Below are 22,985 nucleotides of genomic sequence, written 5' to 3'. Positions count from 1 at the left end.
ACGGAAGGAGACACTGGCATTGCACATGGGAAGAGCATTGACAGCTAAATGCTCTTTCCTCCACCTGTCAGCAATCCTGTGGGACCACTCAGGGCTTTAGAAGGGAGCAGGGCAAGGTTTCCAGAATCCTTCCACCCTGAGATTATCTTTAGGGAAATGGCACATGTGTGAGCTCTTGCCACAGTGACACTGCTTATTCTGTAAGGAGCAGGGAATAAAAGACTTGCCTCCAACATTGTCCGGGAACTTCAAACCATTATTCACAAGGTTCTCAAGAAAACTCTTGTCAGGATCCCAATCTAGAAGGGATCAGAGATCAGAACCATTTCCATGGTGTGCTGGGATCCCCTTCTGACTTAGGGAACTGGGAACTTCAAGGGTGTTGGGTAAGGCTGTGGGGGCCAGATGTGAATGGACATGGACAACACTGTGTGCTCTCTCCCTCCCACAGAGGAAAGCCTCCCTAAAGCCCTATGCAGAACCATCCCCAACGCTTCCTGGGGAGAAGGCAGCGCTGTCCCGGGAAAGGGGAGCCAGGCCGCCGGCTCACCTGCTCCCCGCGCTGGCCACGGAGCTGCCTGGGCAGCCCTGGCAGGCAGGGCCACTGCCAGGAGGAGCAGGAGGAAGAGGCGCAGAGCAAGGGCCATGGTGCCTTGCCCTCTGCCAGTCCCGCAGCTCTTGCTGCCACCGCTGTGCTGCCACCGCTGTCCCAATGTCAGCACCACTGCCGCCGCCGCCGCCGCTGCTGCCGCAACAGTTGTGCTCAAGGACTGAGTGGTCGGTGGCTGTGGTGCTGTGCAACCACGGGGCTCTGGGACCTCTGTGACCTCAGAGCCTGCTGTGACCTCAGCCTGCTGTCACCCCAGAGTCTGCTGTGACCTCATGGCCTTAGCTGTACCCGCAGAGTGTACCCCCATCTGTATGAATGGGCTGCAGTGATTGTAAATGTTTTGCTTCATCAAAGGGCCATTGCTTAGCAAAACCTTTGTTTTGCCAGCTGACATTGCTGGTCAGGCTGTGTCCCTGGAAATGCTCTTGGTGGCTTCCTGTAGCAATGGGAAACAAAGAGACATGTACCCCCTTATGCGTCCAACAGAGATCGTTTTATTGTAAAGATCACCCCCCTTTTATACCTTTAGTCTCAACCAGACAAAATCAGAACTTTAGAGAAGATGGGCACCCACTGGCTGGCTCAGCAGCAGTCTGTCTATGCATCATTTCCACCAGTCTGCTTCCCATTCAAATGCTGTCCACACGTTGCTCCTCATAACTGCTTCTCACCTCCAGCCAACTTCCAACTTCCCAGCCTGCAGCTGAGCCTTCCCCACAGGGCCTTCTGGTGAACACAACCCTTAGCAACTTTAACAATAATTATCCAATATCCCACCGCTTCCCTCTTTTCCTGGGCATGGTCCTAGGGTTGGCCCAGGCCCAAAAGATTCCATGGAAGAAGATGTGCCCTGAGCCCAGGGATGCTCAGCATGGGCTCCCCCAGCCCCTCGGGGCCCCTGGTCACAGCAGCCCCTGCCTGGCTCCTGCCTGCCCGCACCGTGGGCATCCATGGCTGCTCCTGGACATGGAGCTCAGCCAGTGCTGGTGCTGTGTGGGCTTTGCTGCTGGTACCACACGGACACTGGGGTGACAGCTCTCTCTCTTTATTGGAACAGAACAATGGGCCATCGGCTACCCAGATGGGAGTGGGGAGGAGGGATCACGTTCAGTGTTGTATAGAGGGCAGGGCCAGGGGGCTGAGGGGCAGAGGAAGTGCTGTATTGTTCTCAGCTGGGGCTGGAGGGTGCTGGGCTGGTGCTGGGGTCTTTAGAACAACATGGGAATGGGCTGGGATGGGGCAGAGGGAGTTAAAAAATGGTGTGAATGCCACTTGGGGATATCCATGTGGAGAAGAGATGGCAATGGGATCTACAGGGTAATAGGAGGGGTCCTCGGAGATGGTTGTTTTGGATTCCTCTTCTCAGAGCTCTTGCAAGGGCTGCCCTGGTCTTTATTATTCCTGGACAAGCTGCTCAAGCTGTCAGTGTGAGGTGTTGCCACCATCTTTCATCTGCTGTCCAGAGGTGTGACTGTGGAGAGAGGAGTGTCTGAGGCCCCAGCTGCCACTGGCACACAGGGAGCCTCGTGCCCAGCAGGGCCCAGAGCTGGCAAGGCTGCCCAGCACTGCTGGAGCTGCTGGCACAGCTTGGCCCAGCTGGACAGCTGCCCCTCAAGGCCCCGGCCAGCAGGGGATGGCTCTGGGCACGGTCCCTGGCCAGGAGCGGCCCCAGAGCGCCTCTGCCTTTCAAGGGCAATCTGCTCCCCGCTCTTTCTCCTCCCCACCTTGCTCTGCCTCTGCCCGCTGCTCCTGGGGCTGCTCTTGGCCACGCAGCCTCAGTGGGAGCCAGCACTGGCTGCAGCCCCAGCGGCTCCCCAGGACAAGGCCCAGCAATTGAGAGGCCAATGAAAGCTCTGGGCAGCAGCAGAACCCTCAGCAGAGTTATGTGGACACCCACTGACCATCCACAACTCCACAGCAGCCTCACTGGGAATGTTTGCTGTCTACAAGCAGCCATCACCTGAAGATGTCTGAGAGGGTAAGCAACAAAACCCTCACCGTTCTCTCTTCCAGCAATTCCAGATTGCGATGCAGGCAACAATGCAGAAAAACTCCAAAACGAGCAGGCCTGATATTAATTCCTGGCAGTTGCGTTTATCCTGAAGGAAACCCTTTCCATGGCCCTCCTGGGAGCCAGGAACACATGTTGAGGTGCCGGCTGAATCTGTGGGAGCAATGGGGAGTGTGAGCCCGTGCTGTGCTCCTCTGCTGAGCTGGCAGCTCGCTGGATACAGCCAGGACAATCTCTGTTTCCCCCAGAGCTGGGCCTGGGGCACCTTGGCCCCCTTGGCACAGGCTTTGCCACCCAACAAAGCCCAGAAGGCCGGGAGGAGAGCCCGGGGGCAGCACAGCTGCTTGGGCAGTGGCTCCTTCCAGGGACCCGGGCCCAACCCATCCCTGAGCAGCCACTGCCAGCCCCGACCCTCCCTGCCCCGTGACAGCTCCCCCAGCCCCAGGGGACACAGTCAGGCCCTGTCAGGAGCCAGTGCAGCCCCTGCCCAGTCGGGAGCCAGGGCTGGCTGTGGCCCTGGGCTCATGGCAGGGCTCCTGCTCGGGGCTGCTCCTGTGCCTTGGGCCTCTGGGCACTCAGGGCAACTCCGGGAGCAGCTGCAGCAGGAGGGACCTTGGTGCACGAGTCCCCTTTCCCAGGGGCTGGGAACGAGCTCCAGAGGCCTCGAAGCTGAGGCACCTCCAGCTTTGGCTGCTGCCAGGCTGTGCAAGGGCAAGGGCTGAGCCTGGCACAGCAATTACCTCCTGTGCCTGTGCCTGTGCCCGTGCCTGGCATCGCCTTTCCTCTTGAAGCAGGGGCTGCCAATGAGCGACTGCTTCCATGGGGAAATACTGCCTTCCACAGAACCTCCGTGTCCATCTCTTACGGAGAAAGGGAAGGAGACAGCTGGATCAGATGGAACTGTTCCCCATTTGGGTGGTGGCATGTTCAGGAGGCAATATATGTTAGAGATATGGAGAAGGACCAGAAAAGGTCCAGGCTCATGGGGCTGTGACAGGGCTCACTCGTGTGCAAATCACCACCTATCCTGATCTACCATAAAGACTGGGAAATGCAGAGATCTCTGGGTATGCATGGCCTGTGCAGGACATTGGGCTCCCTGTCAGCTGATGCCAAAGGCCTTCCTGCAGAGGCTGGGGAGAAGCTGCAGCCAGGCCAGGCTGGGAAACAGCCCTGCAGGGTGTGACAGCAGCAGTGGGGCAGCCAGGCTGCCATGGATCCCTTCCCGCTGTGCCGGGCACGGCGTGTCCAGATGTGCAGAGAAAGCCCCCGGCTGCTGAGTCTCAGGAGAAGGCTGAGGGAAATGCACCCACCAAGCCCTTTCTGCAGTTCCTTCACAGTGTCTTCCAGGATGTCATTTGACCCATGCGATTCCTTTTTTCCGCTAGGTTTGTTCTCCCCTCTTAGAGGACCTTAACAGAAAGAATTTCCATTTCAGATGAATGGATCCCAATTTGCAGGGTTCAGCCTGTGGGGTCAGCAGGGACCCACAACTCACCCCTGAAATGGGAGCTGGGCTTGCTTGTAGCAATCAGCAAAGGTGCTGGAAAAGTTCTCCCTGCAGACACACCTGTAACTCAACAGGTACAGAAGCTTCTGTCACGTGGTTCCAGACAGGTTGTCAATGATTATTCCTTGGTGGGACAGTGAGAACATACCTGCAGGATGCTCCAAGGGCTTCAAAACTTTTTGCAGCCAAGATAATGGAGAATTCTTCCTAGGAACGTCACCTAGGAGGGAGTACAGATCAGAAGAATTTCCATGGTGCGTTGGGATCCCCTTCTGCATTAGGGAAATGGGAACGGCATGGGGGTCAGGTATAGCTGTGGCAGCCAGATGTGAATGGACATTGCCAATGGTGCTGAAGGGCCTGGGGAGATCTATGGTGGCTCTGGTCACTCTCCACACCCTTTGCAGGCTCTGTGCAACATCTCTGGAGGGGCACCTGGACAAGCTTAGGGCCTATTTGGGATTCTCCCTTCCTTCCTGCAACAGATTCTGGCAGAGAACCAGTCTCCAGAGGGCCAGCCCCTCCCAGGTTTTGGGCAGTGTCTCCCACGGAGGGAGCCCAGCAGGACTGCTCAGCACCCGAGTGCCCTGAGCCTGCTCGGGATAATTCCTCTGGGCTGTGCCGCTCTTGTCCGGGCTGTGCCCGCTCTGCCCAGCAGCAGAGATGGCAGCTCAAGGCTCAGCAGGGCTCAGGCCCAGAGGCACAGCAATTACCTCCTGTGACTGTGCCTGGCATGGCCTCCCTTCCTGCAGCAGAGGCTGGAACAGAGCCAGTGCTTCCTCGGGGAAATGCGTCTTGTTTCTGCACAGCCTCTCCTTTCATTCCTGGAGAATGTAAGAAGGACAGCTGAATGAGATGGAACTGTTTCCCGCTGGAAGGTGATACCTTTTGGAAACTATACTTGTGGAAGTCATTGATAAGGTTTATAAAACACTCCGGAATTTGGAACTGTCCCAGGCTTGTCCCTATTCCAATCAGCCCCTATGCCAAAACCAGGAAATTGCAGGGAGTCTCACGGTGTGCATGGCTTATTGGGGACATTGGGCTCCCTGTCAGCTGATGCCAAAGGCCTTCCTGCAGAGGCTGGGGAGAAGCTGCAGCCAGGCCAGGCTGGGAAACAGCCCTGCAGGGTGTGACAGCAGCAGTGGGGCAGCCAGGCTGCCATGGATCCCTTCCCGCTGTGCAGGGCACGGCGTGTCCAGATGTGCAGAGAAAGCCCCCGGCTGCTGAGTCTCAGGAGAAGGCTGAGGGAAATGCACCCACCTTGTCCTCCCTGCTGCATTTCCTTCAGCATTTGCTGAATGACTTCAGATGTTTCCATTGAGTTTTTGTCACCTGTGTCTCTGATATTTCCTTTCAAAGCAACTTAAATGAAAGGAGTTCTCTATTTCAGGAGTGGATCCCACAAAAGCAGCGCTCAGCCTGAGGGGTCAGCAGGGACACACAACTCACCCCTGAAATGGGGGCTGGCCTTGTGTGCAGCATCCAGGCCAGAAGATTGAGAAGTCCTCCCTGCAGACACACCTGTAACTCAACAGCCATAGAAGCTTCTGTGACCTAGTTCGGAGCAGGTTGTCAATGATTATTTCTTGGTGGGACAGTGAGAACATACCTGCAGGAGGCTCCAAGGGCTGCAAATCTCTATGCAGCCAAGCTAAAAGAGAAATCTTCCTAGGAATGTCACCTAGGAGCGAGCACAGATGAGAAGCATTTCCATGGTGTGCTGGAATCCCCTTCTGCCTTTGGGAACTGGGCACTGCAAGGGTGTTGGGTAATGCTGTGGGGGCCAGATGTCAATGGACATGGCCAAAAGTGCTGAGGGGCCTGTGGAGATCTATGGTGGCTCTGGTCAATCTCCACACCCTTTGCAGGCCCTGTGCAACATCTCTGGAGGGGCACCTGGACAAGCTTAGGGCCTATTTGGGATTCTCCCTTCCTTCTTGCAACAGATTCTGGCAGAGAACCAGTCTCCAGAGGGCCAGCCCCTCCCAGGTTTTGGGCTGTGTCTCCCACGGAGGGAGCCCAGCAGGACTGCTCAGCACCCAAGTGCCCTGAGCCTGCTCGGGATAATTCCTCTGGGCTGTGCCGCTCTTGTCCGGGCTGTGCCCTCTCTGCCCAGCAGCAGAGATGGCAGCTCAAGGCTCAGCAGGGCTCAGGCCCAGAGGCACAGCAATTACCTCCTGTGACTGTGCCTGGCATCACCTCCCTTCCTGCAATGGATACTGGCACTGAACCAGTGCTTCCTCTGGGAAACTGTTCCTCCTGCACAGCCTCTCCTTTCATTTCTGGAGAAAGGAGAAGGGACAGCTGGATCAGATGGAACTGTTGTCCACTGTGAAGGTGGCATCTTTAGGAGACAATGCTGGTGAAAATCATGGATAGGCTTCAGGAAATCAGATGAGCTTTGGGACCTCTCCCTGGGGCCAGGGCCCCTTCCCCTCCAAAATGCCTCCCCTTCTGATATGCCAGGACACCAGGAAATTTCAGGTGATCTTAGGGTGTGCGTGGCCTGAGGGGCACACTGGGCTCCCTGTCAGCTGATGCCAAAGGCCTTCCTGCAGAGGCTGGGGAGAAGCTGCAGCCAGGCCAGGCTGGGAAACAGCCCTGCAGGGTGTGACAGCAGCAGTGGGGCAGCCAGGCTGCCATGGATCCCTTCCCGCTGTGCCGGGCACGGCGTGTCCAGATGTGCAGAGAAAGCCCCCGGCTGCTGAGTGTCAGGAGAAGGATGAGGGAAATGCACCCACCACATTTTCTCTGCAGCATTTCCTTTAGCTTTTGCCACATGGCATTGGATGGTTTCAGGGATTTCTTGTCTGCTGTGTCTCGAATAATTTCTGTTGTAGTACCTTAAAATAAAGTAGTTCCATTTCCCAGGGGAGGATCCCACAAAAGCAGAGCTCAGCCTGTGGGCTCAGCAGGGACACACTACTCACCCTTATTATGGGATCTGGGCTTGTGTGCAGCAACCATCAAAGGACCAGGGAAAGTGTTCCCTGCAGGCACACCTGTAACTCAACAGGCACAGAAGCTTCTGTCATCTCTGCTGCTCTGCCTGGACAGCACTGAGCCACAGGGGCAGTGAGGGGATTGCACAGGGCGAGGGCACACACGAGCACGGCTCTGTCCTGGCACCTGCAGCGATGCCCCCTGGCCGAGCTTTGGGCTCTGAGCTGGCAGCTCCCCCAGGGGGAAAGGCCTTGACCTACCCTCACCAGCTCCCAGAGGCTCTTCCCTGGATGTGGGATGGAAAGCCAGATCACCTTCTCCAATAGGTTCGTCTGCAAAGAAAGGCAGGACAGAACAGCTCCCAGCACTGCAGGAGATCCTCAGGCTGCCTGGGGCTGGCAAAGGAGCCACACAAGGCACAGCCCTGGGGCACAGCCCTGGGCCCTTCCCTTCCCTCTCTGCTCTTCTCCGTGGCTGCACAGGCATGAGATACTGGATTTGTACATTGGAGGGGCACTGACAGCTAAATGTTCCTTCATCCCACTGCTAGCGATACTGTGGTATTTCCCAGGGCTTGAGGAGAGATTTGGGCAAAGTATCCAGAATCCTTAAACCCTGAGATTATTTTAAGGGAAATGGCACTTTTGTGAGCTCTTAACACAGTGACGCTGCTTATTCTCTCAGAAGCAGGGAATTGAAGACTTGCCTCCAACATTCTCCAAGAACTTTAAACCATTATTCACCAGGGGTTCAAGAAAACCCTTGTCAGGATCTAGAAGGGAGCAGAGATCAGAAGCATTTCCATGGTGTGCTGGGATCCCCTTCTGACTTAGGGAACGGAGAAGTGCAAGAATGCAGTGCAAGAGTGTTGGGTAAGGCTGTGAGGGCCAGATGTGAATGGACATGGACAACACTGGGTGTTCTCTCCCTGTCCCATAGATGAAAGTCTCCATAAGGCCCTATAGAAAACCATCCCCAACGCTTCCTGGGGAGAAGGGAGCGCTGTCCCGGGAAAGGGGAGCCAGGCCGCCGGCTCACCTGCTCCCCGCGCTGGCCACGGAGCTGCCTGGGCAGCCCTGGCAGGCAGGGCCACTGCCAGGAGGAGCAGGAGGAAGAGGCGCAGAGCAAGGGCCATGGTGCCTTGCCCTCTGCCAGTCCCGCAGCTCTTGCTGCCACCGCTGTGCTGCCACCGCTGTCCCAATGTCAGCACCACTGCCGCCGCCGCCGCCGCTGCTGCCGCAACAGTTGTGCTCAAGGACTGAGTGGTCGGTGGCTGTGGTGCTGTGCAACCACGGGGCTCTGGGACCTCTGTGACCTCAGAGCCTGCTGTGACCTCAGCCTGCTGTCACCCCAGAGCCTGCTGTGACCTCATGGCCTTAGCTGTACCCGCAGAGTGTACCCCCTATCTGTATGAATGGGCTGCAGTGATTGTAAATGTTTTGCTTCATCAAAGGGCCATTGCTTAGCAAAACCTTTGTTTTGCCAGCTGACATTGCTGGTCAGGCTGTGTCCCTGGAAATGCTCTTGGTGGCTTCCTGTAGCAATGGGAAACAAAGAGACATGTACCCCCTTATGCGTCCAACAGAGATTGCTTTATTATAGAAATCACTCTCCTTTTATACCTTTAGTCTCAACCAGACAAAATCAGAACTTTAGAGAAGATGGGCACCCACTGGCTGGCTCAGCAGCAGTCTGTCTATGCATCATTTCCACCAGTCTGCTTCCCATTCAAATGCTGTCCACACGTTGCTCCTCATAACTGCTTCTCACCTCCAGCCAACTTCCAACTTCCCAGCCTGCAGCTGAGCCTTCCCCACAGGGCCTTCTGGTGAACACAACCCTTAGCAACTTTAACAATAATTATCCAATATCCCACCGCTTCCCTCTTTTCCTGGGCATAGTCCTAGGGGAGGTGCAGGCCCAGATGATGCCATGGAAGGAGATGTGCCCTGAGCCCAGGGATGCTCAGCATGGGGACCCCCAGCCCCTCGGGGCCCCTGGTCACAGCAGCCCCTGCCTGGCTCCTGCCTGCCCGCACCGTGGGCATCCATGGCTGCTCCTGGACATGGAGCTCAGCCAGTGCTGGTGCCATGTGGGCTTTGCTGGTGGTACCACACGGACACTGGGGTGACAGCTCTCTCTCTTTATTGGAACAGAACAATGGGCCATTGGCTACCCAGGTGGGAGTGGGGAGGAGGGATCATGTTCAGTGTTGTTTAGAGGGCAGGGCCAGGGGGCTGAGGGGCAGAGGAAGTGCTGTGTTGTTCTCAGCTGGGGGCTGGAGGGTGCTGGGCTGGTGCTGGGGTCTGTATAAGAACATGGGAATGGGCTGGGATGGGGCAGAGGGAGTTAAAAAATGGAGTGAATGCCACTTGGGGATATCCATGGGGAGAAGATATGGCAATGGGATCTACAGGGTAATAGGAGGGGTCCTCGGAGATGGTTGTTTTGGATTCCTCTTCTCAGAGCTCTTGCAAGGGCTACCCAGGCTCTTATTACTGATGGAGAAACTGTCAGAGTGTGAGGTGTTGCCACCATCTTTCATCTGCTGTCCAGAGGTGTGACTGTGAAGAGAGGAGTGTCTGAGGCCCCAGCTGCCGCTGGCACACAGGGAGCCTCGTGCCCAGCAGGGCCCAGAGCTGGCAAGGCTGCCCAGCACTGCTGGAGCTGCTGGCACAGCTTGGCCCAGCTGGACAGCTGCCCCTCAAGGCCCCGGCCAGCAGGGGATGGCTCTGGGCACGGTCCCTGGCCAGGAGCGGCCCCAGAGCGCCTCTGCCTTTCAAGGGCAATCTGCTCCCCGCTCTTTCTCCTCCCCACCTTGCTCTGCCTCTGCCCGCTGCTCCTGGGGCTGCTCTTGGCCACGCAGCCTCAGTGGGAGCAAGCACTGGCTGCAGCCCCAGCGGCTCCCCAGGACAAGGCCCAGCAATTGAGAGGCCAATGAAAGCTCTGGGCAGCAGCAGAACCCTCAGCAGAGTTATGTGGACACCCACTGACCATCCACAACTCCACAGCAGCCTCACTGGGAATGTTTGCTGTCTACAAGAAGCCATCACGTAAAGATGTCTGAGAGGGTGAGCAACAAAACACTCACCATTTTCTCTTCCAGCAATTCCAGATTGTGATGCAGGTAACAACGCAGAAAAACTCCAAAACGAGCAGGCCTGATATTAACCCTAGCCAGGTGAGTTTATCCTGAAGGAAACCATTAGTAATGCCCGCCTGGGAGCCAGGAACACATGTTGAGGTGCCGGCTGAATCTGTGGGAGCAATGGGGAGCATGAGCCCGTGCTGTGCTCCTCTGCTGAGCTGGCAGATTGCTGGATACAGCCAGGACAATCTCTGTTTCCCCCAGAGCTGGGCCTGGGGCACCTTGGCCCCCTTGGCACAGGCTGTGCCACCCAACAAAGCCCAGAAGGCCGGGAGGAGAGCCCGGGGGCAGCACAGCTGCTTGGGCAGTGGCTCCTTCCAGGGACCCGGGCCCAACCCATCCCTGAGCAGCCACTGCCAGCCGCGACCCTCCCTGCCCCATGACAGCTCCCCCAGCCCCAGGGGACACAGTCAGGCCCTGTCAGGAGCCAGTGCAGCCCCTGCCCAGTCGGGAGCCAGGGCTGGCTGTGGCCCTGGGCTCATGGCAGGGCTCCTGCTCAGGGCTGCTCCTGTGCCTTGGGCCTCTGGGCACTCAGGGCAGCTCCGGGAGCAGCTGCAGCAGGAGGGACCTTGGTGCACGAGTCCCCTTTCCCAGGGGCTGGGAACGAGCTCCAGAGGCCTCGAAGCTGAGGCGCCTCCAGCTTTGGCTGCTGCCAGGCTGTGCAAGGGCAAGGGCTGAGCCTGGCACAGCAATTACCTCCTGTGCCTGTTCCTGTGCCCGTGCCTGGTGTCACTGTCCCTCCTGCAGGAGAGGCTGGCACTGAGCCACTGCTTCCATTGGGGTGTGCTCCCTTCTGCACAGACTTTTGCTTCACCACTTGACAAAGAAAGAGGGACAGCTGGATCAGATGCAAACTTTCCTCACTGGAGAGGTGGCATCTTCAGGAGGCAATGGTTGGCAACGTCACAGGTAAAAATCATGAAAATGGCCAAGAAGTTCAGGGTACCCAGAGCACTCCCTCTTCCAAACTGCCACCCCTCCTGATCTACCCTGTGACTGGGAAATTGCACGGGATCTCAGGGTGTTCATTGCCTGAGAGGAACTTGAGGCTCCCTGCCAGCTGACGCCAAAGGCCTTCCTGCAGAGGCTGGGGAGAAGCTGCAGCCAGGCCAGGCTGGGAAACAGCCCTGCAGGGTGTGACAGCAGCAGCGGGGCAGCCAGGCTGCCATGGATCCCTTCCCGCCGTGCCGGGCACGGTGTGTCCAGATGTGCAGAGAAAGCCCCCGGCTGCTGAGTCTCAGGAGAAGGCTGAGGGAAATGCACCCACCTGGTCCACCCTGCACTTTGTCCTGTGTTTGTCTCAGGAATTCTTCTGAGTCAACAGAATTTTTGGCTCCCGTTTCTTGAGTCTTTCCTTTTAGGTGGACATAACAGAAAGTAGTTCAATTTACCATGAGTGGATCCCACAAAAGCAGTGCTCAGCTTGTGGATTCAGCAAGGACACACCACTCACCCCTGAGATGGGAGTCAGGCTTGTGTGCCGCATCCAGGCCAGGAGGTAAAGAAATCCTCCCTGCAGGCACACCTGTAACTCAACAGGCACAGAAGCTTCTGTCATCTCTGCTGCTCTGCCTGGACAGCACTGAGCCACAGGGGCAGTGAGGGGATTGCACAGGGTGAGGGCACACACGAGCACGGCTCTGTCCTGGCACCTGCAGCGATGCCCCCTGGCCGAGCTTTGGGCTCTGAGCTGGCAGCTCCCCCAGGGGGAAAGGCCTTGACCTACCCTCACCAGCTCCCAGGGGCTCAGTCCTGAATGTGGGATGGAAAGCCAGATCACCTTCCCCAATAGGTTCATCTGCAAAGAAAGGCAGGACAGAACAGCTCCCAGCACTGCAGGAGATCCTCAGGCTGCCTGGGGCTGGCAAAGGAGCCACACAAGGCACAGCCCTGGGGCACAGCCCTGGGCCCTTCCCTTCCCTCTCTGCTCTTCTTGTGGCTGCACAGAACACACAGAAGGAGACACTGGCATTGCACATGGGAAGAGCACTGACAGCTATATGCTCCTTCCTCCCAATGACAGTGATCTTGTGATACCACTCAGGGCTCCAGATGGGCGCAGGGCAAGGTTTTGGAAACCATAAATGTTGAGGTGATCTTAAGGGGAATGGCACATTAGTGAACTCTTGCCACAGTTACACTGCTTATTCTGTCAGGAAAGTCTCATTGAGAACCTGCCTTCAGCATCCTTCAAGAATTTCATGCCGTATTCCACCAGGGCTTCCAGATAATCCAAGTCGCGATCCCAATCTGGAAGGGAGCAGAGATCAGAAGCATTTCCATGGTGTGCTGGGATCCCCTTCTGCCTTAGGGAACTGGGCACTGCAAGGGGGTCGGGTAATGGTGTGGGGGCCAGATGTGAATGGACATGGCCAAAGCTGCAGAGGCGCCTGGGGAGGTCTCTGCTTGCTCCTGGTGATTCTGCATCTCTATACAAACCCTCTTCAACATCTCTGGAGAGGAAACTGAGGCAGCTCAGGGCCCACTGGGTGTTCTCTATCTCACAGAGAGGAAACACTCCATAAGACACTAAGGAAAAACTGGAGCAGGCAGTGTCACAAGCATGCCTGACAACCTCGCAACCTCCTTCCTCTGTATGAGGACTCCCAGCCCCGGGGGACAGAGTCAGGCCCTGTCAGGACACACTGGAGCCCTGCTCTCCCCCTCTGCCCTTTCCCCACCATGGGCACCCCTCTCAGCCCCTCCCAGGTTTTGGGCAGTGTCTCCCACGGAGGGAGCCCAGCAGGACTGCTCAGCACCCAAGTGCCCTGAGCCTGCTCGGGATAATTCCTCTGGGCTGTGCCGCTCTTGTCCGGGCTGTGCCCGCTCTGCCCAGCAGCAGAGATGGCAGCTCAAGGCTCAGCAGGGCTCAGGCCCAGAGGCACAGCAATTACCTCCTGTGACTGTGCCTGGCATTGGCTCCTTTCCTGCAATGGAGACACTGCTTCCTCCAGGAAATGCAGCCTTCAGCACATCCTCTCCATCCACTTCTGGAGGAAGGAAAAGGAACAGCTGCATGAGATGGAACTGTTCCCCACTGGGGAGGTGGCACCTTAAGGAGGCAATGCTCCTGAAAAACCATGATAAGGATCAGGAAAATGCTGAGGCTGTTCAGGCTGGGCCAAAGCCCTCCTTTATCCAAACATCTGCACTTTCTGATCTACCCTTAGACCAGGAAATTGCAGAGAATCTCAGTGTGTGCATGGCTCGTGGGGCAGTTTGTGCTCCCTGTCAGCTGATGACAAGGGCCTTCCTGCAGAGGCTGGGGAGAAGCTGCAGCCAGGCCAGGCTGGGAAACAGCCCTGCAGGGTGTGACAGCAGCAGTGGGGCAGCCAGGCTGCCATGGATCCCTTCCCGCTGTGCTGGGCACGGCGTGTCCAGATGTGCAGAGAAAGCCCCCGGCTGCTGAGTCTCAGGAGAAGGCTGAGGGAAATGCACCCACCTTGTCTTTCCTGCAGCATTTCCTTCAGCATTTGCCTCATGACTTCAAATGGCTTCAGGAATTTCTTGTCTGTCGTGTGTTTGGTCTTTTCTGTGGGAGGACCTTAACAGAAAGCAGTTCAATTTCCAAGGAGTAACCCCACAAAAGCAGTGCTCAGCCTGTGGGGTCAGCAGGGACACACTACTCACCCCTAGGATGGGAACTGGGTTTGTGTGCAGCATCCAGGACAGGAGTTGGAGAAATTCTCCCTGCAGGCACACCTGTAAATCAACAGACCGAGAAGATTCCGTCACCTGGTTCTTGCCAGGTTGTCAGAGATTATTCCTTGGTGGGACAGTGAGAACATACCTGCTGGAGGCTCCAAGGGCTTCAAAACTTCATACCACCAGGCTAAAGGAGAAACCTTCCCAGCAATCCCATCTAAAATGAAACCAGGATGAGAAGAGTTTCCATTGTGTATCAGGGCTGGCTGTGGCCCTGGGCTCATGGCAGGGCTCCTGCTCAGGGCTGCTCCTGTGCCTTGGGCCTCTGGGCACTCAGGGCAGCTCCGGGAGCAGCTGCAGCAGGAGGGACCTTGGTGCACGAGTCCCCTTTCCCACGGGCTGGGAACGAGCTCCAGAGGCCTCGAAGCTGAGGCGCCTCCAGCTTTGGCTGCTGCCAGGCTGTGCAAGGGCAAGGGCTGAGCCTGGCACAGCAATTACCTCCTGTGCCTGTTCCTGTGCCCGTGCCTGGTGTCACTGTCCCTCCTGCAGGAGAGGCTGGCACTGAGCCACTGCTTCCATTGGGGTGTGCTCCCTTCTGCACAGACTTTTGCTTCACCACTTGACAAAGAAAGAGGGACAGCTGGATCAGATGCAAACTTTCCTCACTGGAGAGGTGGCATCTTCAGGAGGCAATGGTTGGCAACGTCACAGGTAAAAATCAAGAAAATGGCCAAGAAGTTCAGGGTACCCAGAGCACTCCCTCTTCCAAACTGCCACCCCTCCTGATCTACCCTGTGACTGGGAAATTGCACGGGATCTCAGGGTGTTCATTGCCTGAGAGGAACTTGAGGCTCCCTGCCAGCTGACGCCAAAGGCCTTCCTGCAGAGGCTGGGGAGAAGCTGCAGCCAGGCCAGGCTGGGAAACAGCCCTGCAGGGTGTGACAGCAGCAGCGGGGCAGCCAGGCTGCCATGGATCCCTTCCCGCCGTGCCGGGCACGGTGTGTCCAGATGTGCAGAGAAAGCCCCCGGCTGCTGAGTCTCAGGAGAAGGCTGAGGGAAATGCACCCACCTGGTCCACCCTGAACTTTGTCCTGTGTTTGTCTCAGGAATTCTTCTGAGTCAACAGAATTTTTGGCTCCCGTTTCTTGAGTCTTTCCTTTTAGGTGGACATAACAGAAAGTAGTTCAATTTACCATGAGTGGATCCCACAAAAGCAGTGCTCAGCTTGTGGATTCAGCAAGGACACACCACTCACCCCTGAGATGGGAGTCAGGCTTGTGTGCCGCATCCAGGCCAGGAGGTAAAGAAATCCTCCCTGCAGGCACACCTGTAACTCAACAGGCACAGAAGCTTCTGTCATCTCTGCTGCTCTGCCTGGACAGCACTGAGCCACAGGGGCAGTGAGGGGATTGCACAGGGTGAGGGCACACACGAGCACGGCTCTGTCCTGGCACCTGCAGCGATGCCCCCTGGCCGAGCTTTGGGCTCTGAGCTGGCAGCTCCCCCAGGGGGAAAGGCCTTGACCTACCCTCACCAGCTCCCAGGGGCTCTTCCCTGAATGTGGGCTGGATAGCCAGATCACCTTCCCCAATAGGTTCATCTGCAAAGAAAGGCAGGACAGAACAGCTCCCAGCACTGCAGGAGATCCTCAGGCTGCCTGGGGCTGGCAAAGGAGCCACACAAGGCACAGCCCTGGGGCACAGCCCTGGGCCCTTCCCTTCCCTCTCTGCTCTTCTTGTGGCTGCACAGAACACACAGAAGGAGACACTGGCATTGCACATGGGAAGAGCACTGACAGCTATATGCTCCTTCCTCCCAATGACAGTGATCTTGTGATACCACTCAGGGCTCCAGATGGGCGCAGGGCAAGGTTTTGGAAACCATAAATGTTGAGGTGATCTTAAGGGGAATGGCACATTAGTGAACTCTTGCCACAGTTACACTGCTTATTCTGTCAGGAAAGTCTCATTGAGAACCTGCCTTCAGCATCCTTCAAGAATTTCATGCCGTATTCCACCAGGGCTTCCAGATAATCCAAGTCGCGATCCCAATCTGGAAGGGAGCAGAGATCAGAAGCATTTCCATGGTGTGCTGGGATCCCCTTCTGCCTTAGGGAACTGGGCACTGCAAGGGGGTCGGGTAATGGTGTGGGGGCCAGATGTGAATGGACATGGCCAAAGCTGCAGAGGCGCCTGGGGAGGTCTCTGCTTGCTCCTGGTGATTCTGCATCTCTATACAAACCCTCTTCAACATCTCTGGAGAGGAAACTGAGGCAGCTCAGGGCCCACTGGGTGTTCTCTATCTCACAGAGAGGAAACACTCCATAAGACACTAAGGAAAAACTGGAGCAGGCAGTGTCACAAGCATGCCTGACAACCTCGCAACCTCCTTCCTCTGTATGAGGACTCCCAGCCCCGGGGGACAGAGTCAGGCCCTGTCAGGACACACTGGAGCCCTGCTCTCCCCCTCTGCCCTTTCCCCACCATGGGCACCCCTCTCAGCCCCTCCCAGGTTTCGGGCTGTGTCTCCCACAGAGGGAGCCCAGCAGGACTGCTCAGCACCCGAGTGCCCTGAGCCTGCTCGGGATAATTCCTCTGGGCTGTGCCGCTCTTGTCCGGGCTGTGCCCGCTCTGCCCAGCAGCAGAGATGGCAGCTCAAGGCTCAGCAGGGCTCAGGCCCAGAGGCACAGCAATTACCTCCTGTGACTGTGCCTGGCATTGGCTCCTTTCCTGCAATGGAGACACTGCTTCCTCCAGGAAATGCAGCCTTCAGCACATCCTCTCCATCCACTTCTGGAGGAAGGAAAAGGAACAGCTGCATGAGATGGAACTGTTCCCCACTGGGGAGGTGGCAATGCTTAAGGAGGCAATGCTCCTGAAAAACCATGATAAGGATCAGGAAAATGCTGAGGCTGTTCAGGCTGGGCCAAAGCCCTCCTTTATCCTAACATCTGCACTTTCTGATCTACCCTTAGACCAGGAAATTGCAGAGAATCTCAGTGTGTGCATGGCTCGTGGGGCAGTTTGTGCTCCCTGTCAGCTGATGACAAGGGCCTTCCTGCAGAGGCTGGGGAGAAGCTGCAGCCAGGCCAGGCTGGGAAACAGCCCTGCAGGGTGTGACAGCAGCACCAGGGCAGCCAGGCTGCCATGGATCCCTTCCCGCTGTGCCGGGCACGGCATGTCCAGATGTGCAGAGAAAGCCCCCGGCTGCTGAGTCTCAGGAGAAGGCTGAGGGAAATGCACCCACCTTGTCTTTCCTGCAGCATTTCCTTCAGCATTTGCCTCATGACTTCAAATGGCTTCAGGAATTTCTTGTCTGTCGTGTGTTTGGTCTTTTCTGTGGGAGGACCTTAACAGAAAGCAGTTCAATTTCCAAGGAGTAACCCCACAAAAGCAGTGCTCAGCCTGTGGGGTCAGCAGGGACACACTACTCACCCCTAGGATGGGAACTGGGTTTGTGTGCAGCATCCAGGACAGGAGTTGGAGAAATTCTCCCTGCAGGCACACCTGTAAATCAACAGACCGAGAAGATTCCGTCACCTGGTTCTTGCCAGGTTGTCAGAGATTATTCCTTGGTGGGACAGTGAGAACATACCTGCTGGAGGCTCCAAGGGCTTCAAAACTTCATACCACCAGGCTAAAGGAGAAACCTTCCCAGCAATCCCATCTAAAATGAAACCAGGATGAGAAGAGTTTCCATTGTGTATCAGGGCTGGCTGTGGCCCTGGGCTCATGGCAGGGCTCCTGCTCAGGGCTGCTCCTGTGCCTTGGGCCTCTGGGCACTCAAGGCAGCTCCGGGAGCAGCTGCAGCAGGAGGGACCTTGGTGCACGAGTCCCCTTTCCCAGGGGCTGGGAACGAGCTCCAGAGGCCTCGAAGCTGAGGCGCCTCCAGCTTTGGCTGCTGCCAGGCTGTGCAAGGGCAAGGGCTGAGCCTGGCACAGCAGTTACCTCCTGTGCCTGTGCCTGTGCCCGTGCCTGGCATCGCCTTTCCTCTTGAAGCAGGGGCTGCCAATGAGCGACTGCTCCCATGGGGAAATGCTGCCTTCCACAGAACCTCCATGTCCATCTCTTACGGAGAAAGGGAAGGAGACAGCTGGATCAGATGGAACTGTTCCCCATTTGGGTGGTGGCATGTTCAGGAGGCAATATATGTTAGAGATATGGAGAATGATCAGGAAAAGGTCCAGGCTCATGGGGCTGTGACAGGCCTAACTCGTGTCCAAATCACCACCTATCCTGATCTACCATAAAGACTGGGAAATGCAGAGATCTCTGGGTATGCATGGCCTGTGCAGGACATTGGGCTCCCTGTCAGCTGATGCCAAAGGCCTTCCTGCAGAGGCTGGGGAGAAGCTGCAGCCAGGCCAGGCTGGGAAACAGCCCTGCAGGGTGTGACAGCAGCAGTGGGACAGCCAGGCTGCCATGGATCCCTTCCCGCTGTGCCGGGCACGGCGTGTCCAGATGTGCAGAGAAAGCCCCCGGCTGCTGAGTCTCAGGAAAGGCTGAGGGAAATGCACCCACCATGCCGTTTCTGTAGTTCCTTCATAGTTTGTTTCAGGATGTCATTTGACTCAAGTGATTCCTTCTCTGCCATGTCTTTATTCTTCCCTCTTTGCGTACCTTAACAGAAAGTATTTCCATTTCAAATGAAGGGATGTCAAATTGCAGGGTTCAGCCTATGGGGTCAGCAGGGACCTACAACTCACCCCTGTGATGGGAGCTGGGCTTCTGTGTAGCAATCAGCAAAGGAGCTGGAAAAGTGTTCCCTGCAGACACACCTGCAACTCAACAGCCACAGAAGTTTCCGTCACGTGGTCCCTGCCAGGTTGTCAAATATTAGTCTCTCAAATATTAGTTTAGACACTGAGAACATACCTGCAGGAGACTCCAAGTGCTCCAAGTCTTTATGCAGCCAAGCAAAAGGAGAAACCTTCCCAGGGACCACATCTACAAAGGAGCACAGATGAGAATAATTTCCATGGTGTGCTGGGATCCCCTTCTGCCTTAGTGAGCTGGGAACTGCAAAAGGGTCGGGTAAGGGTGTGGGGGCCAGATGTGAATTGACATGGCCAAGGCTGCAGAAGGGCTTGTGGAGATGTATGTTGGCTATGGTGAATCTGCACCCACTTTGCAGGCCCTGTGCAACATTTCAGGAGGGGCAGCTGGACCAGTCAGGGGCCATTTGGGCTCTATCTAGACTACAAAGGAAATCCTCTTTAAATCACTAAGGAAAACCTGGAGCAGGCAGTACCACAACCATCCCTCCCAACATCACGCCCTCCCTCTGCTATGACAGCTCTCCCAGCCCCGGGGGACAGAGTCAGGCCCTGTCAGGACACACTGGAGCCCTGCCCTTTCCCCACCATGGGCACCCCTTGCAGTCCCTCCCAGGTTTTGGGAGGTGTCTCCCACAGAGGGAGCCCAGCAGGACTGCTCAGCACCCGAGTGCCCTGAGCCTGCTCGGGATAATTCCTCTGGGCTGTGCCGCTCTTGTCTGGGCTGTGCCCGCTCTGCCCAGCAGCAGAGATGGCAGCTCAAGGCTCAGCAGGGCTCAGGCCCAGAGGCACAGCAATTACCTCCTGTGACTGTGCCTGGCACAGCCTGCCTTCCGGCAGCAGAGGCTGGCACAGAGCCACTGTTTCCTCGGGGAAATGCGTCTTGTTTCTGCACAGCCTCTCCTTTCATTCCTGGAGAAAGGAAAAGGGACAGCTGGATCAGATGGAACTGTTCCCCACTGGAAGGAGACACCTTCAGGAAACTATACTTGTGGAAGTCAATTATAAGGTTTAGAAAACACTCAGGAATTCAGGACTGTCCCAGGCTCGTCCCTATTCCAATCAGCCCCTATGCCAAAACCAGGAAATTGCAGGGAGTCTCACGGTGTGCATGGCTTATTGGGGACATTGGGCTCCCTGTCAGCTGATGCCAAAGGCCTTCCTGCAGAGGCTGGGGAGAAGCTGCAGCCAGGCCAGGCTGGGAAACAGCCCTGCAGGGTGTGACAGCAGCAGTGGGGCAGCCAGGCTGCCATGGATCCCTTCCCGCTGTGCTGGGCACGGCGTGTCCAGATGTGCAGAGAAAGCCCCCGGCTGCTGAGTGTCAGGAGAAGGCTGAGGGAAATGCACCCACCTTGTCCTCCCTGCTGCATTTCCTTCAGCATTTGCTGAATGACTTCAGATGTTTCCATTGAGTTTTTGTCACCTGTGTCTCTGATATTTCCTTTCAAAGCAACTTAAATGAAAGGAGTTCTCTATTTCAGGAGTGGATCCCACAAAAGCAGCGCTCAGCCTGAGGGGTCAGCAGGGACACACAACTCACCCCTGTGATGGGAGCTGAGCTTGTGTGCAGCATCCAGGACAGGAGTTAGAGAAATCCTCCCTGCAGACACACCTGTAACTCAGCAGCCACAGAAGCTTCTATCACCTGGTTTCTGCCAGGTTTTCAATGATAATTCCTTTGTGGGACAGTGAGAACATACCTGCAGGAGGCTCCAAGGGCTTCAAATCTCTATGCAGCCAAGATAATGGAGGAATCTTCCTAGGAACGTCACCTAGGAGGGAGCAGAGATGAGAAGCATTTCCATGGTGTGTGCTGGGATCCCCTTGTGCCTTAGTGAGCTGGGAACTGCAAGGGGGTCAGGTATGGCTGTGGGGGCCAGAAGTGAATTGACATGGCCAAAGCTGCTGAGGGGCCTGGGGAGATTTTTTGGTGGCTCTGGTCACTCTCCACACCCTTTGCAGGCTCTGTGCAACATCTCTGGAGGGGAAGCTGGACATGCTTAGGGCCTGTTGGGATTCTCCCTTCCTTCCTGCAACAGATTCTGGAAGAGAACAAGTCTCCAGAGTGCCAGCCCCTCCCAGGTTTTGGGCAGTGTCTCCCACAGAGGGAGCCCAGCAGGACTGCTCAGCACCCGAGTGCCCTGAGCCTGCTCGGGATAATTCCTCTGGGCTGTGCCGCTCTTGTCCGGGCTGTGCCCGCTCTGCCCAGCAGCAGAGATGGCAGCTCAAGGCTCAGCAGGGCTCAGGCCCAGAGGCACAGCAATTACCTCCTGTGACTGTGCCTGGCATGGCCTCCCTTCCTGCAGCAGAGGCTGGAACAGAACCACTGTTTCCTCCGGGAAATGCGTCTTGTTTCTGCACAGCCTCTCCTTTCATTCCTGGAGAAAGTAAGAAGGACAGCTGAATCAGATGGAACTGTTCCCCACTGGTAGATGGCATCTTTACGTGACAATGCTGGTGAAAGTCACAAATACGGTTCTGGAAATGTAATAAGCTTTGAGATCAATCCCCGGGGCCAGAGCCCGTTCTCCTCCAAAATGCCACCCCTCTTGGACTGCCAGGGACTAGGAAAATCCAGATAGCTAAGGGTGTGCATGGCCCGTGGAGCACATTGGGATCTCTGTGAGGTGATGCCAAAGGCCTTCCTGCAGAGGCTGGGGAGAAGCTGCAGCCAGGCCAGGCTGGGAAACAGCCCTGCAGGGTGTGACAGCAGCAGGGCAGCCAGGCTGCCATGGATCCCTTCCCGCTGTGCCGGGCACGGCGTGTCCAGATGTGCAGAGAAAGCCCCCGGCTGCTGAGTCTCAGGAGAAGGCTGAGGGAAATGCACCCACCTTGTTTTCTCTGCAGCATTTCCTTCAGCATTTGCCACATGGCTTTGGATGGTTTCAGATATTTCTTGTATGCTGTGTCTCGGATCTTTCCTGTTGGAGGTCCTTAGAGCAAAGTGGTTCATTTTCCCATGAGTGGATCACAGAAAAGGAATGCTCAGCCTGTGGGGGCAGCAGGGATACACTACTCACCCTTGTCATGGTAGCCGTGCTTGTGTGCATCATCCAGGCCAGGAGGTAAAGAAATCCTCCCTGCAGACACACCTGTAACTCAACAGCCACAGAAGCTTCTGTCATCTCTGCTGCTCTGCCTGGACAGCACTGAGCCATAGGGGCAGTGAGGGGATTGCACAGGGCGAGGGCACACACGAGCACGGCTCTGTCCTGGCACCTGCAGCGATGCCCCCCTGGCCGAGCTTTGGGCTCTGAGCTGGCAGCTCCCCCAGGGGGAAAGGCCTTGACCTACCCTCACCAGCTCCCAGAGGCTCAGTCCTGAATGTGGGATGGAAAGCCAGATCACCTTCCCCAATAAATTCATCTGCAAAGAAAGGCAGGACAGAACAGCTCCCAGCACTGCAGGAGATCCTCAGGCTGCCTGGGGCTGGCAAAGGAGCCACACAAGGCACAGCCCTGGGGCACAGCCCTGGGCCCTTCCCTTCCCTCTCTGCTCTTCTTGTGGCTGCACAGAACACACGGAAGGAGACACTGGCATTGCACATGGGAAGAGCATTGACAGCTAAATGCTCTTTCCTCCACCTGTCAGCAATCCTGTGGGACCACTCAGGGCTTTAGAAGGGAGCAGGGCAAGGTTTCCAGAATCCTTCCACCCTGAGATTATCTTTAGGGAAATGGCACATGTGTGAGCTCTTGCCACAGTGACACTGCTTATTCTGTAAGGAGCAGGGAATAAAAGACTTGCCTCCAACATTGTCCGGGAACTTCAAACCATTATTCACAAGGTTCTCAAGAAAACTCTTGTCAGGATCCCAATCTAGAAGGGATCAGAGATCAGAACCATTTCCATGGTGTGCTGGGATCCCCTTCTGACTTAGGGAACTGGGAACTTCAAGGGTGTTGGGTAAGGCTGTGGGGGCCAGATGTGAATGGACATGGACAACACTGTGCGCTCTCTCCCTCCCACAGAGGAAAGCCTCCCTAAAGCCCTATGCAGAACCATCCCCAACGCTTCCTGGAGAGAAGGGAGCGCTGTCCCAGGAAAGGGGAGCCAGGCCGCCGGCTCACCTGCTCCCCGCGCTGGCCACGGAGCTGCCTGGGCAGCCCTGGCAGGCAGGGCCACTGCCAGGAGGAGCAGGAGGAAGAGGCGCAGAGCAAGGGCCATGGTGCCTTGCCCTCTGCCAGTCCCGCAGCTCTTGCTGCCACCGCTGTGCTGCCACCGCTGTCCCAATGTCAGCACCACTGCCGCCGCCGCCGCCGCTGCTGCCGCAACAGTTGTGCTCAAGGACTGAGTGGTCGGTGGCTGTGGTGCTGTGCAACCACAGGGCTCTGGAACCTC

The 22,985-nt window shown here is 56.5% G+C and overlaps 2 protein-coding genes across 2 annotated transcripts; both read right to left on the bottom strand.

Moving 5' to 3' along the window:
* Window positions 1–1,640: 1,640 nt before the first annotated feature.
* On the bottom strand, window positions 1,641–5,809 carry LOC130258512 (uncharacterized). Its single transcript, XM_056501949.1, has 9 exons — window positions 5,744–5,809; window positions 5,584–5,655; window positions 5,395–5,496; window positions 4,845–4,955; window positions 4,280–4,351; window positions 4,120–4,191; window positions 3,935–4,033; window positions 2,609–2,774; window positions 1,641–2,081 (listed from the first exon to the last, which is right to left on the bottom strand). Exons 3-9 carry the CDS (start codon window positions 5,450–5,452, stop codon window positions 2,033–2,035), a joined length of 627 nt encoding a protein of 208 aa, XP_056357924.1. The 5' UTR covers window positions 5,453–5,496; window positions 5,584–5,655; window positions 5,744–5,809; the 3' UTR covers window positions 1,641–2,032.
* Window positions 5,810–9,206: 3,397 nt separating this feature from the next.
* On the bottom strand, window positions 9,207–22,004 carry LOC130258491 (uncharacterized). The gene is made up of 32 exons (XM_056501893.1): window positions 21,939–22,004; window positions 21,665–21,736; window positions 21,476–21,577; window positions 20,912–21,022; window positions 20,345–20,416; window positions 20,185–20,256; window positions 19,996–20,097; window positions 19,446–19,556; window positions 18,745–18,816; window positions 18,576–18,647; window positions 18,391–18,489; window positions 17,818–17,937; window positions 17,465–17,536; window positions 17,305–17,376; window positions 17,117–17,218; window positions 16,567–16,662; window positions 15,851–15,922; window positions 15,399–15,470; window positions 15,126–15,197; window positions 14,940–15,026; window positions 14,369–14,488; window positions 14,016–14,087; window positions 13,856–13,927; window positions 13,668–13,769; window positions 13,120–13,215; window positions 12,404–12,475; window positions 11,952–12,023; window positions 11,679–11,750; window positions 11,493–11,579; window positions 10,922–11,041; window positions 10,169–10,334; window positions 9,207–9,641 (listed from the first exon to the last, which is right to left on the bottom strand). Exons 3-32 carry the CDS (start codon window positions 21,513–21,515, stop codon window positions 9,488–9,490), a joined length of 2,721 nt encoding a protein of 906 aa, XP_056357868.1. The 5' UTR covers window positions 21,516–21,577; window positions 21,665–21,736; window positions 21,939–22,004; the 3' UTR covers window positions 9,207–9,487.
* Between the last annotated feature and the right edge of the window lie 981 nt (window positions 22,005–22,985).

This window comes from Oenanthe melanoleuca, chromosome 12 (assembly GCF_029582105.1).
Source record: "Oenanthe melanoleuca isolate GR-GAL-2019-014 chromosome 12, OMel1.0, whole genome shotgun sequence".
NCBI classification, from domain to species: Eukaryota; Metazoa; Chordata; class Aves; order Passeriformes; family Muscicapidae; genus Oenanthe; species Oenanthe melanoleuca.
Note: the sequence above shows the minus strand (reverse complement) of the source record. Positions and strands in the feature narration are given on the sequence as shown.